At 39.2% G+C, this 15,071-nt stretch overlaps 1 protein-coding gene across 1 annotated transcript in view; it reads left to right on the plus strand.

Annotated features, from left to right (window-relative positions):
• Positions 1 to 4,658: 4,658 nt before the first annotated feature.
• The window catches only part of LOC134675562 (vinculin), an 83,011-nt gene continuing 72,598 nt past the window's right edge, over positions 4,659 to 15,071 (plus strand). Inside the window, exon 1 of the mRNA XM_063533842.1 lies at positions 4,659 to 4,812. Coding sequence (XP_063389912.1) covers positions 4,756 to 4,812 — 57 coding nt within the window. The 5' untranslated portion in view covers positions 4,659 to 4,755. The remainder of the gene's footprint in view (positions 4,813 to 15,071) is intronic.

The raw sequence follows: 15,071 nt of genomic DNA on the forward strand, positions 1-15,071 counted from the left end.
TCGGTTTTTATATTTTTTATTTACCAAGTCCTTAAAAACAGTAGGTACAACGTGCAGATCTGGTACAAATGGTGCTCTTTATACTATTTTAATTACGAATTTCCGATATAATTAGCCATTTATTAGACAAATTCTAATCCAAGTATAAATTTATATGTAGCTTTCGTTAACTCTCCAAATAAAATAAATTAACGAAATCATTCTTTTAGAGGGGCATTAAAATAATAAAACCATATCAACCTGGTTAAGATCCTAACACAGGCAATTTTTTGCTTGCGACTCCCAATATCCTCTATCACATGAATACTATTCCCTTAGCTGGGGTTCTAAGGTCCACCACCTTGCATTTTGGAGACAAAGCAAACCGCTTGGAACAGGTGTTTCTGGGGGTGATCTGAGCCGATTAAGCCCGGTTGCCAAGAGGTTCCACCCAGCAGGTGGGCAGGGGAGGGGGGGGAAAAGTGGCTCCGGCGCGCCTCACTCTAAGCTATATATCTGCATACATCTAGCAACTATATCAAGTTTGGTGTCTTTTTCGTGTAATTCGAGGATGAAAAATTCATTTCTGTGACTAAATTTTCACTCTTCCATACAAAAAAATCAAAAAATTAAAAATTCAAAAAAAAACCTTTCACTTTTTTTTTCGAAAATCCTCTACAAAATTAAAACTATGAGGATTTGCTCCAGAAAAAAAATACCTGTGAATAGCCCAGTTATCCTACTATATAGAATAGTAAACTAGTTAAACATTATTTTTTTCATAACTCTGTTAAAAAAAATGTTTTGTGTCGCGCGGCGTACCTGCATTGTAAGAGCGGTATGCAGCGTTTAGGATTTTTAAGTATGTGTCGATGGTTTCTGATAAGTTGTGATAAGTTGTTATTCTTCTGGTTGTAAAAAATTACTTCTGGACGTGATATATATACAAATATAAATTAAATGTATAAATATAGATGTTGGGAAAACTTTCGCCAATAGAGTTATTATAAATGTGATAAAATTAACAAAGCAGATGTTTGACAAAAATGCGGGTTAAAATACGATTAAGATATATATTGTTTGCAATTGCCACTACATGCGCATGGGTCCGTGCATTTTAGTTTATTCTTAACGCAGTTGCACCTCCCTGCGCATTTTGTTTTACAGCGGCAACGAATAAGCTCTAAACAAGCAGCAGCCGCCGCAGGTAGGCTTGTACATATGGGCTCCCAATAACCATTTTGTTTGGACCAGCTCCAGTCAGCAGGACATGGTAGCTGTTGCTGAGGGGCTATAATCTGTCCCTAAACATAGCCTCCTTGGTAAACTGCACGGAGAATATGTTTAAGTAGGTAGCGCATCTTCCATTGGAGGCAGATTCTCGAACTGAAGATTTCTTTTTGTGAAAAGTACCTTTCGGCACTCTTTTACACTTGTACTTGTACCTGATCCGAGCACAGTAACACAATGCATAGTATCAAAATAATGTCTAAGAACCAATTCACATCTCGTAATTAAAATCCGTTCAGATTTAATATTGTAAGACTCTTACTTGTCATACAAGACAATAACAATTTTTTCCAAAATTAACTGCTCAATGTTGTTTTGTTTACCGTATTTAAATCCCTCCGGAACATTACAAGGACCTCTAAAACCAGGCTTGTCTGATCCCTCATATTTCCCACTTTTCTGTATGCTGTATGTCTCACATGCACACTAAGGGCATCCGAAAAACAGAAAGTGAATGCACTAGAGATGTGGTGCTGGAGACAAATGCTGGGCATATCATGGACTGAGCATCAATCATTGAGGAGCTTGGCATTAAAGAGCGGTTGCTTTTTACGGGCAAAACTCGGTACTCAACTTCTTTCGACACGTGTCTCGTCGAGACGGAGCATCTACAGAACGTCTAGTTGTGCAAGAAAGAGTAGGAGGTGACAGGGCTAGAGGAAGATCTCTAATGAGATGGACTGACCAAACCAAATCAGTGTGTCGGTCACAGTAAGCGAATGCTTCCGGAAAGCAGCTCTACGGGAGGAATGGCGACGTGTCGTTAAATGAGTCGCTCAAAAGTTTTCATAATGGCCACGACCACTCTATCAAGAGTGTAACGTAGAAGAAGTCCCTCCGTTACAGCAGGATATGCGCTTTAAGCTTGAAATACGCTTTTTTCCCTTTCCACACACAAAGAAACTGTGTTGTAATCTGAAAAGGCGTGGAAGAATGGCAAGACTACTATCCTTTCTGGTCCTGTAAAATAATAATATATCTATGAGTTACAAATAAAATCATATATTTAACGAAAGTTTGCAGCACGTGACCATTAGCCCAGTTGACCTGTCTCTTATTGCGGTGACATATTTATTTATTTTATTTACAATTAATGGAAGAACTACAAACGTTACCTTAAGAAAATGCAATAGCATGGCACGAGACGAACAGGTGATTCGTTCCTGGGCCAATCCTCCATTAATTGTAAATAAAATAAATATGTCACCGCAGTATACGAGACAGCTCACCAGGGCGATTGGTCACGTGCTGCAAACTTTCTTTAAATATATGATTTTATTTGTAACGCAAATATATAATTTATTTTACAGGACCAGAAAGGTCAGAAGTCTTGTCATTCTTCCACACCTTTTCAGGTTGCGACACTGTTTCTTTTTTGTATGGATAGGGAAAAAAGCGTATTTCAAGCTTGGAGCGCATATCCTGCCGTAACGGAGGGGTTTAAATACGGCAAACATTGCCAATATTGATAAAAAATGTTATTGTCTTATATGGCAAGTAAGAGTCTTACAATAGTAAGTATGGACAGATTTGAATTACGAGGTGTGAATTGGCCCCTAGACGTTATTTTAACAAAATGCATAGTATTTTGTTACTGATTTTACGAGTAGATCAGGTACAAGTACGAGTGCAAAAGAGTGCCGAAAAGTACTTTTTACAAAAAGAAATCTTCAGTTCGAGAATCTGCCTCCAATGGAAGATGCGCTACCTACTTAAACATATTCTCCGTGCAGTTTACCAAGGAGGCTATGTTTAGGGACAGATTATAGCCCCTCAGCAACAGCTACCATGTCCTGCTGACTGGAGCTGGTCCAAACAAAATGGTTATTGGGAGCCCATATGTACAAGCCTACCTGCGGCGGCTGCTGCTTGTTTAGAGCTTATTCGTTGCCGCTGTAAAACAAAATGCGCAGGTAGGTGCAACTGCGTTAAGAATAAACTAAAATGCACGGACCCATGCGCATGTAGTGGCAATTGCGAACAGTATATATCTTACTCGTATTTTAACCCGCATTTTTGTCAAATATCTGCTTTGTTAATTTTATCACATTTATAATAACTCTATTGGCGAAAGTTTTCCCAACATCTATATTTATACATTTAATTTATATTTGTATATATATTACGTCCAGAAGTAATTTTCTACAACCAGAAGAATAACAACTTATCACAACTTATCAGAAACCATCGAAACATACTTAAAAATCCTAAACGCTGCATACCGCTCTTACAATGCAGGTACGCCGCGCGACACAAAACATTTTTTTTAACAGAGTTATGAAAAAAAAATGTTTAACAAGTTTACTATTCTATATAGTAGGATAACTGGGCTATTCACAGGTATTTTTTTTCTAGAGCAAATCCTCATAGTTTTAATTTAGTAGAGGATTTTCGAAAAAAAAAGTGAAAAGATTTTTTTGGAATTTTTAATTTCTCGATTTTTTTGTATGGAAGAGCGAAAATTTAGTCACAGAAATGAATTCTTCATCCTCGAATTACACGAAAAAGACACCAAACTTGATATAGTTGCTAGATGTATGCAGATATATAGCTTAGAGTGAGGCGCGCCGGAGCCACTTTTCCCCCCCCTCCCCTGCCCACCTGCTGGCTGGAACCTCTTGGCAACCGGGCTTAATCGGCTCAGATCACCCCCAGAAACACCTGTTCCAAGCGGTTTGCTTTGTCTCCAAAATGCAAGGTCCCCTTAGAAAACGGGACCTTAGAACAAGTACTACCTAGAATCCCTATAGTCAGTATCTTTAGGTATTTAAATAAAAGTAAACAAAATCTACCCTCAAATGGCTCTTTAAGCCAGTTGAGGGTAGATGAAAACATTACATGATCAAATAATGTAGGTTAAAGTCGGATCGTTCAGTGGCAGATCCAGGCGGTTTTGTATTTGGTTGGTTAGCCAATAAATGTTGCAACTACCCGAAAATGTACAAATTGTTTGTTTACTTTTATTTAAATACCTAAAGATACAGAGTATAGATCATGACAGTCATGACATTCATGCCCAGTATTTTAAAGAAATAAAGAATTTTATATTTTGTAGTAGTAGTAGTAGTAGTAAAACACTTTATTGTACAAAAATAAAAACAAAACAGGAAAAATAACATTCGTCATTAGTACTTACAAAGGCAAAGGTATTTGTATTTTGTATTATGATTCTTCACAAGTACTTGTAAAGAAGAACCTAAAATGTTTATTTTGTTTTGATATTAGGGTATTACTTTTCCCTTTAGTATAAAATAGTTGAAAATCCTATAAAGAAACATTTTTATTTTTTTAGTAGTATTCAATTTTATTTACTGGTAACATCGCTCTCAAACGTCACTTTCCCACCTCTCCTCTCCTCACTCACCGCCCGTCAGTATTTTTCTATCCTTCTTCGTGCTTGGTTGTGTACCGTTCACCATTTCTACTTAATTGTATCTTATTTGTGTTTTTTATCTAATGTTAAAATAGTGTCTGTGTACATCCAAAATGCCTGTGTTCCACACGAAGATCATCGAGAGTATACTGGAACCGGTCGCGCAACAGGTAAGTCCTACATGATTATTTACGAAATAACTTTGGTATTTATAGACTGTTTTAGCGTTCTAGTTTTCTCGTGTAGGTGTCGAATCTTTCGTTTATTGTTTACCGTATGTTTTCGGTTTACGGATTATGTCATCGATGCGCTGAAGTCGCCGGTAATAGCTATATTTGGTCGGCCGGCGTTTCGCACGCCATAACTACAGCTATCATATGTTGTCCGTAGCCTTGCTAATTAACGAGTATATCAATTGCTAAATGTTTATTTCGAACGTTAGATAGTTGTTGAGTCTTATATCGTCTAGAGCATGAGCTCATAGCAAACATTTTCGTCTTAACTTTATATTTATGACATCAAATTCTTGGCTAAACCAATTTTAGTGATGCTGTTGTTTTAAATCTTATTAACTACTTCAGCATACACTTACATGAACTGTTGTATTTCAAATCATAACTGGCATGATTATTACTCAGAAATCAGAAACAAAATAATATCCATGCTCATCACACTAATAAATGCCCTTACTGGGATTTGAACCTAGAACCATCGGCTTCATAGCAATATAATAACAACAATTTAAACACCCAACCCAATTTGGACCCATTCGCTATTTATAGGCTTTTACTTTTTAGGTAGTTTTAGTTTAGTTTGTTTAATTCTTAGTTTAATTTATTTTTGTTAGTTTTAATTTGTTTTTAAGTCTGTAAGATAAAGGTGCTAAGACATGTAAGTGATCTTATTGGAATTCAATTAGCAATGATAAGAGTAGTATTATCTGTGTGACCTTGCTTGTGTTGCCAAGGTCTTATGCAACTGTATCCTAAGCTGAACACAACATATTGAATGTATAGAAAACTGAGAGCACATATTGAATGTATAGAGATATACAGTCAGCAGCAGAAGTTTCTAAGAGGGCGAGGTGTTCAAAATTACCTTGACACACTCTTATTCTCTTAACAATAAAGTTGAGTCAAGATCATTTTAAACACCTCGCCCGCTTAGCAACTATTGCTGCGGACTGCACATTATATCGCATCAATATCACAGTCTCAGGTCAAAAAGTAAATATCACACAAAACTTAAGGGGCCCACTGATTAACAGTCTGTCGGACAATATTGGCCTGTCAGTTGTTCGGAATTGTCAAAATTTTGTTCTAACTGACAGGCTGATACCATCTGGCGGACTGTTAATCAGTGGGTCCCTTTATGCTAATCATCTTCCTCATATTGCCCCGGCATTTTGCCACAACATTTAAAGTGCATGTTCAGATATTTATGGGCACCTTGGGCGCTTTGATATCTTTGATGGCGTTTGTATCTTTAATATGGTACTAAAAACGACAATGGCCACATACTACCATCACAGCCCATTAATAACAAATAGTAGCAGATATGAAACTAATGCACGATGACTCATCATTTAAGAGTTCCAATGAATTACATTGAGAAAACTGAGTCACAGTCGTAAGAGTTGAATATAACAAGTTTTCATTCATGTAAGGTTGTGAATAACAAGTTTTTTAGGGTTCCGTACCCAAAGGGTAAAACGGGACCCTATTACTAAGACTTCGCTGTTCGTCCGTCTGTCCGTCTGTCTGTCACCAGGCTGTATCTCACGAACCGTGATAGCTAGACAGTTGAAATTTTCACAGATGATGTATTTCTGTTGCCGCTATAACAACAAATACTAAAAACAGAATAAAATAAAGATTTAAGTGGGGCTCCCATACAGCAAACGTGATTTTTGATCAAAGTTAAGCAACGTCAGGCGTGGTCAGTACTTGGATGGGTGACCGTTTTCTTTTTGCATTTGTTTTTCGTTTTTTTTTGCTTTATGGCACGGAACCCTTCGTGCGCGAGTCCGACTCGCACTTGCCCGGTTTTAATGTAAGTAATAAGGATGTTTACAACTTAGTTTTGCCCTGTGCGTTTACACATTTGTGAAGAAATTCAATGTTGTTTTTGATATGTCTAAGGGTACAGACGGACTGCAACCCACCTGCAACTTGTAATAGAATAGTTCCCATACAAATTGCAGTTGGGTTGCAGTCTGTCTGTATCGGCACAGAATAACTAATAGTACTACCATACTCGTATCGTACCGTACTGGTATCGGCCCTAATTAGAGTTAACTAACATCTCTATTTTGGAAGAACTCAGTATTACCACACGGCTCTCCGAAGCATGCCATGAACGAACCCTTAGATTTTTCGGACACATTATGAGATCATCAATGCATGATATGGAGAAGTGTATCATCTTGGGGCGAATGAATGGTAAACGCGTTCAGGGTGGGGCTCGTAAGAGATGGTCTGACGCCATGAAGAAGGCGAGTGGCGGCAGCCTGCACCCTGCAGTTCACTTGGCTTATGACCGCAATCAGTGGGGACATGTTGCATGTGGTCGCGATCCTCAGTATTGAGGGAACGAGGAAGAAGAAGAAGAAGAGTTTGACTAACATCTGGAAAGGGTTAGAAAGCATATTCATCAATGATAACTATCATGACATTCATGACGATTATAGTAGGTACAAAAGAGTTTTTATTTTCTGATTTTCTTCTCTTCTTTGTTATATCCTGAGCGACATGACGACTATCCATGGTATAATAATATACTCCGCCTGGTACTCTCTTCCCGTCTTTTCTAGGTCACCTGACTGACACAAGCCTACGTCATCATGCGACAGCGCTATATGATAATATGCAATAGCGCTATATATTGTGAGGGGGCAGGTAGAGGAGCCTCACAGGGATGATGGGAATGAAAAGGCAGGATCCAGAGCGATGAGGGGTATTTATTATTTAAATAAAAAGGCACCTGTAACAATACAGGTTACGTGTTAACAGATAGGTATGTATAAAAACACTTTCGTAATTCAGAAGGTTAGAAATCAAATAACTTACAATATGTGCCTTGGTGATGATGTAGATATATATCTGGAAGGTGTGCAGGGCCACAAAACGAGCACTATACTGAACTGCACGCACTTATGAATTATTACGTTTACTAATAAAAATCACACTTAAACGGTCGTGTTTAGAAACTTGGGAAGTACAGTCCGTTAGATAAAATGATGTTTATCGATCAAAGTATGTGATCGAACTGAAAATAAAAATCATTGAATGGAATTTGGAATAGGATTTGAATTTCAAAAAGGAATTTAGAATTTGTATGGTGCCAGAAATAGTATGAAGGTCGATAGTGTAACGCTTCGTTACACGCACCGTTACACTACCGGGGTCGCCCTGGAAGGGAAAATCCTGGGGCTTATGGCCAAAGGATTTTTCCGTAATGTAAATATAATGTAATGAATATGGGTATGAGTGATAAATTTAGAAGGTGGGGATGTTATATACAATGTTTATCATACAAGAGAGGCGATTTAAACATGCATACCAAAGGTCATTCATACATCATCTTATAAAATTTTGGTTAATTGTTTAACCAAAATAAGTTTCAATAGAGTACTCCTTTAAGTAGAGGACGTACTCATTAAATCGCTCTCCATTAGTATTAAGGCTTATTAATCAGTAACCACCCGCTGAATATTAATGAATCTAAATATAATATCTACAATAATGTGTACCTACAAAGAGTACGATTGTTGAAATTTATTCAACAAAATAATGCCGTATGGAATGTAGGATTACTACAAAATATCATAAGATAATTCCTTAATGGAATTAATAAATGTACTGTACGGTACGTATGTACCTAAGTACGTAAATATGAACGTTATGTCAAGGGAAGAAATATATAAATAAGTATTGTTCTAACTCTGGTAGAGTTAGCTTTGAATAACGTTATATGAACGTAATATAACGTTATATAAATTAAATAGTATAAATGAACGTATAAATTCGTACTAAGTAGGTATGTACGAAATGTAATGGGTCCGAAATGTATAATGGGGATGAGATATAATTATAAATGTATAACATTATATACAATATTTTACAAGTTAGGAGCTTAGGAGAAAAGTAGCTAAGTTTGAGTCAAATAAGAATCTAATTAAGGAAAAACAGTATATTATTTATTTTAGAATTTTGGGGAGAGGTTTAAGGTCTCTAATATGCCATCGTCCGAGCATTTTGCCGGACATGTCTTGTAGGACATATACTAAGGGTGATATTTTTTTTTGGATAGAACATTTAATAAACTTGGGTGCAAGTTTAGCAGAATAGTGTTTAGGAGAATTACTAATTGCGTAATTTCGTTTCCAGACGATGTCATTTTCGTTGAATTCGAAATGTTGGTGATGTTTATTATACGATGAAGAATTGGTTTGGTGCGCTCTCCAAAGACGGGCTTGTACTTCGGAGAAGACAGGCTGGAGAAGACCAAGATTATCAGCGTATTCGTCTCTGGGCGCGAATATAATATCATCTGTGAGATCAGATTTATCGTATGCTGATCCACATGTGACTAATTCGCGACCAAATACAAGGAAAGAAGGAGTATAATTTGTTGTTTCATTTACGGAAGTATTAATAGCAAATTGTATCTTATGTAGGTTGATATCCCAATTCCTGTGGTCATCCTGTATGAGTGAGGATATTGCTGTGGTAACAACTTTATTATATCTCTCCACGGGATTTGGTTGGGCGCATTTAATTGCGCAATAGTGTATTTTTGGGATCTGATAGGAGTGGAATAAATCCGTTGTCTCTTGACTAACGAATTGAGGACCATGGTCAAGAATTATGGTCTGTGGGATTCCGTACACTAGGAAAACTAGGTTTTCTAGAATATGAACGATTACTGATGACGTAGCACGTTTAATCGCAAAGAGGAGGCAGTATTTTGAAAAACAGCAAGTAACGACAAAGATGAATCTGTTGTGTTTTAGTGTAGTAGGCAAGGGGCCGATCAAATCTATTGAAATGCATTGAAAGGGTCGAGAGCATTGCTTAGGTTTACCCATTAGGCCAAGTTTTAGTTGGGTTTGGTGTTTGCAAGCTAAGCAAGTCTCGCATTTGGCAATAAAATTTGAAATATCTTTGTACATTCCTGGCCAAAAATATTTCAATTTAACTTTATTGTATGTTTTAAATGTTCCGAAATGAGCGCAAGTTGGGGTGGAATGATTTTCTGTGATAATGGGTATTCTGTACTCTAGTGGGATAACTTCTTTCCAATTATACTCAGATTGGAGTAACGAAGGGGTTTTTGAGTATCGGTATAATTTATTATTATGTATTATGTAATCTGGAGTGGTGTTGGGGTTAGAACTGCATTTAGCGTAGATATTATTATACCAGTCGTCATTGGTATTAGAACTATTGTAGTTAATAACGTCTACTGAAGGTAAGCGTGATAAAGCGTCAGGGATTAGATGATCTTTACCACGTTTATGTTTAATTTCGAAGTTAAATGTAGATAGACGAATACTCCAGCGGGCTAGACGTCCGGTTGGATTATCTAGATGGAGAAACCATTGTAATGCGGAATGGTCTGTGTAGATTGTGAACTTTAAGCCGTTGTCAAGATAGCAACGCCAATGTTCTAGGGCTAGTAAGACACTTAAGAGTTCTCTTTCTGTAATTGAGTAATTTCTTTGGGGACCAGTTAGGGATTTGCTCATATAAGCAATGGGTTTCTCAACGCCATCAAATTCTTGGGTCAGCATGGCACCGATGCCGAAGCTGGATGCATCACAGTGGACTGCGAAGGGTTTTGAGAAGTCTGGGCAAGCAAGAACAGGGGTAGAGACTAGAGCTTCTTTAATGGATTTAAAGGCATTTTCTTCTAGTGATGTCCATTTAAATGGTGGTGCTTTTTTGGAAGTGGAGGTAAGTTTAGTTAGTGGTGCAACCTTTGTGCTGAAATCGGGGATAAAGCGTCTATACCAACTTGCTGTACCTAGGAACTTTTTAACTTCTCGAGGAGTTGTGGGAGGTGGGATGTTAAGTATTGCCTTAAGAGTGCTATTACATTTCGGGGTTGAGCGAGTTTAGGTATTTTACGCGCTGCGGCAGGCCGTGCGAGCTCAGTATTCCGATCCCTTCTACCACACTCGCACTACAATGATGGATTAAACATTCTTGATCCTTCGCGAAGCATATTGAAATCAACCATAACAACACTAACTGGACTTAACTTATAAAGTCCTAAAACTGTTATTTGGTAAGTACGAAAATACTAAATGCAGTGCAAATGTACATAGGGGCTGTTCATAAATTACGTCATCTATTTTTGACCCCCCATCCCTCAAATCATCCAACAATCATGCTTCGGATGACTCTGTTTCCTCCTACGTCATGCTACCATCATCCGATGTCCAGACCCCCTCCCCCCCCCTCCTCCCATTTGAAACGACGTAATTTATGAATAGCCCCATACTCGTACTTATGAACGTATATAACTCGAAAGAAATTGTAGGTACTCGCTTATTTACAAGAAACAAGTTACAAGAAACTGAAGATACACAAGGTCTGATGATGGAGCTGGAAGGTGGCCACAAGTACCAGTCTATCATGTAACTAAACCACTTCGTGTTTGGGCTCGTTTGATTCATCTCAACAAGATCTTTAACATTGAAGATACACAGGGTCTGATGATGGAGCTGGAAGGTGGCCACGGGTACCAGTCTCTCATGTAACTAAACAATTTCGTGTTTGGGCTCGTTTGATTCGTCTCAACAAGATCTTTGACACAAGACAGTACTCAGAGTCTGATGATGGAGCTGGAAGTTGGCTACCGGTACCAATCAACCATGCAACTAAACCACTTCATGTTTAGGCTCGTTTGACTAGTCTCAACAAGATCTTTGACACTAGGTGATACTCAGAGTCTGATGATGGAGCTGGAAGGTGGTCACCGGTACCAATCAACCATGCAACTAAACCACTTCATGTTTAGGCTCGTTTGACTAGTCTCAACAAGATCTTTGACACTAGGTGATACTCAGAGTCTGATGATGGAGCCGGAAGGTGGTCACCGGTACCAATCAACCATGCAACTAAACCACTTCATGTTTAGGCTCGTTTGATTAGTCTCAACAAGATCTTTGACACTAGGTGATACTCAGAGTCTGATGATGGAGCTGGAAGGTGGTCACCGGTACCAATCAACCATGCAAATAAACGACTTCGTGTTTAGGCTCGTTTGATTCGTCTCAACAAGATCTTTGACACTAGGTGATAAACCAAATACGAAGCCCAAACACGAAGTGGTTCAGTTATGTGATAGACTGGTACCCGTCGCCACCTTCGAGCTCCATCATCAGACCCTGAGTAGTATCTTGTGTCAAAGATCTTGTTGCGACGAATCAAACGAGCCCAAACACGAAGTGGTTCAGTTACATAGTAGACTGGGACCCGTGGCCACAGTCCAGCTCCATCATCAGACCCTAAGTACTAACTTGTGTCCAAGGTCTTGTTGAGACGAATCAAACGAGCCCAAACATGAAGTGGTTCAGTTACATGATAGCAGTGTTGGCAAAAAATCAATTCGAATTGACGATTGACGATTGAGAATTGACCGATCAATTCGAATTGACGATTGACGAAACTAATTCTAAATCTACTGATTGAAGATTGACGATTAATAATCGTTAATTCGAATTGATCGGTCAATCCTCAATCGTCTTCTGTCCTCATGATACTGTTACATGATAGACTGGTACCCGTGGCCACCTTTCAGCTCCATAATCAAACCTTGTGTATCTTCAGTGTCAAAGATCTTGTTGAGACTAATCAAACGAGCCCAAACACGAAGTGGTTTAGTTGCATGGTTGATTGGTACCGGTGACCACCTTCCGGCTCCATCATCAGACCCTGAGTACTATCTTGTGTCAAAGATCTTGTTGAGACGAATCAAACGAGCCCAAACACGAAGTGGTTTAGTTGCATGGTTGATTAGTACCGGTGACCACCTTCCGGCTCCATCATCAGACCCTGAGTACTATCTTGTGTCAAAGATCTTGTTGAGACGAATAAAACGAGCCTAAACACGAAGTGGTTTAGTTGCATGGTTGATTGGTACCGGTGACCACCTTCCGGCTCCATCATCAGACCCTGAGTACTATCTTGTGTCAAAGATCTTGTTGAGACGAATCAAACGAGCCCAAACACGAAGTGGTTTAGTTGCATGGTTGATTAGTACCGGTGACCACCTTCCGGCTCCATCATCAGACCCTGAGTACTATCTTGTGTCAAAGATCTTGTTGAGACGAATAAAACGAGCCTAAACACGAAGTGGTTTAGTTGCATGGTTGATTGGTACCGGTGACCACCTTCCGGCTCCATCATCAGACCCTGAGTACTATCTTGTGTCAAAGATCTTGTTGAGACGAATAAAACGAGCCTAAACACGAAGTGGTTTAGTTGCATTGGTTGATTGGTACTGGTGACCACCTTCCGGCTCCATCATCAGACCCTGAGTACTATCTTGTGTCAAAGATCTTGTTGAGACGAATAAAACGAGCCTAAACACGAAGTGGTTTAGTTGCATGGTTGATTGGTACCGGTGACCACCTTCCGGCTCCATCATCAGACCCTGAGTACTATCTTGTGTCAAAGATCTTGTTGAGACGAATCAAACGAGCCCAAACACGAAGTGGTTTAGTTGCATGGTTGATTAGTACCGGTGACCACCTTCCGGCTCCATCATCAGACCCTGAGTACTATCTTGTGTCAAAGATCTTGTTGAGACGAATAAAACGAGCCTAAACACGAAGTGGTTTAGTTGCATGGTTGATTGGTACCGGTGACCACCTTCCGGCTCCATCATCAGACCCTGAGTACTATCTTGTGTCAAAGATCTTGTTGAGACGAATAAAACGAGCCTAAACACGAAGTGGTTTAGTTGCATGGTTGATTGGTACTGGTGACCACCTTCCGGCTCCATCATCAGACCCTGAGTACTATCTTGTGTCAAAGATCTTGTTGAGACGAATAAAACGAGCCTAAACACGAAGTGGTTTAGTTGCATGGTTGATTGGTACCGGTGACCACCTTCCGGCTCCATCATCAGACCCTGAGTACTATCTTGTGTCAAAGATCTTGTTGAGACGAATCAAACGAGCCCAAAACCGAAGTGGTTTAGTTGCATGGTTGATTGGTACCGGTGACCACCTTCCGGCTCCATCATCAGACCCTGAGTACTATCTTGTGTCAAAGATCTTGTTGAGACGAATATAACGAGCCTAAACACGAAGTGGTTTAGTTGCATGGTTGATTGGTACTGGTGACCACCTTCCGGCTCCATCATCAGACCCTGAGTACTATCTTAAGTCAAAGATCTTGTTGAGCCGAATCAAACGAGCCCAAACACGAAATGGTTTAGTTGCATGGTTGATTAGTACCGGTGACCACCTTCCGGCTCCATCATCAGACCCTGAGAACTATGTTGTGTCAAAGATCTTGTTAAGACGAATAAAACGAGCCTAAACACGAAGTGGTTTAGTTGCATGGTTGATTGGTACCGGTGACCACCTTCCGGCTCCATCATCAGACCCTGAGTACTATCTTGTGTCAAAGATCTTGTTGAGACGAATCAAACGAGCCCAAACACGAAGTGGTTTAGTTGCATGGTTGACTGGTACTGGTGACCACCTTCCGGCTCCATCATCAGACCCTGAGTACTATCTTAAGTCAAAGATCTTGTTGAGCCGAATCAAACGTGCCCAAACACGAAGTGATTTAGTTGCATGGTTGATTGGTACCGGTGACCACCTTCCGGCTCCATCATCAGACCCTGAGTACTATCTTGAGTCAAATAAATACATATAGAATGTCAGGTCGTTTCAAATATTTTTAATCTTGTCCGGTAGTTTATTAAACTGTACCATTATAAATTATAATACTATAAAAACAGTGCTAGGATCAAAGTCTCTCGTTGCGGTTTACACGCACACAGTATAGCGTTTTACACGGCGCCCGCCGCACACAATGATAAAAAACCTCGTCGTCGCCGTTGAAAATGTGCGGAGCCGACCGACACACGTCCTGCCTGTACAAGCTCTGCCGCGGCACTGAGCTGGCGAGCGCGCGTCATCGGTAATATAGAGTAGTTTTCAAAAAATTGCCAAAAAATTATAGTAGAATTTCATAAACACTAATGTATACCAACAGTATAAGCAAACGTTGCAGATTGCTTGAGTATGAAAATGACTTCGATATTAAGTAGATTTTCGTAGAAATTGACACTTGTTTCGGAGAGAAAATTGAGTTCGTTTTACTTTGATTTTCTCTTTCTCAAAGGTATGTAGAAAAAATATCGTTTGATATGCCGAAAGTACAGGGTATTAGTAATACAAAAT

Source organism: Cydia fagiglandana, chromosome 22 (assembly GCF_963556715.1).
Source record: "Cydia fagiglandana chromosome 22, ilCydFagi1.1, whole genome shotgun sequence".
Classification (NCBI taxonomy): domain Eukaryota; kingdom Metazoa; phylum Arthropoda; class Insecta; order Lepidoptera; family Tortricidae; genus Cydia; species Cydia fagiglandana.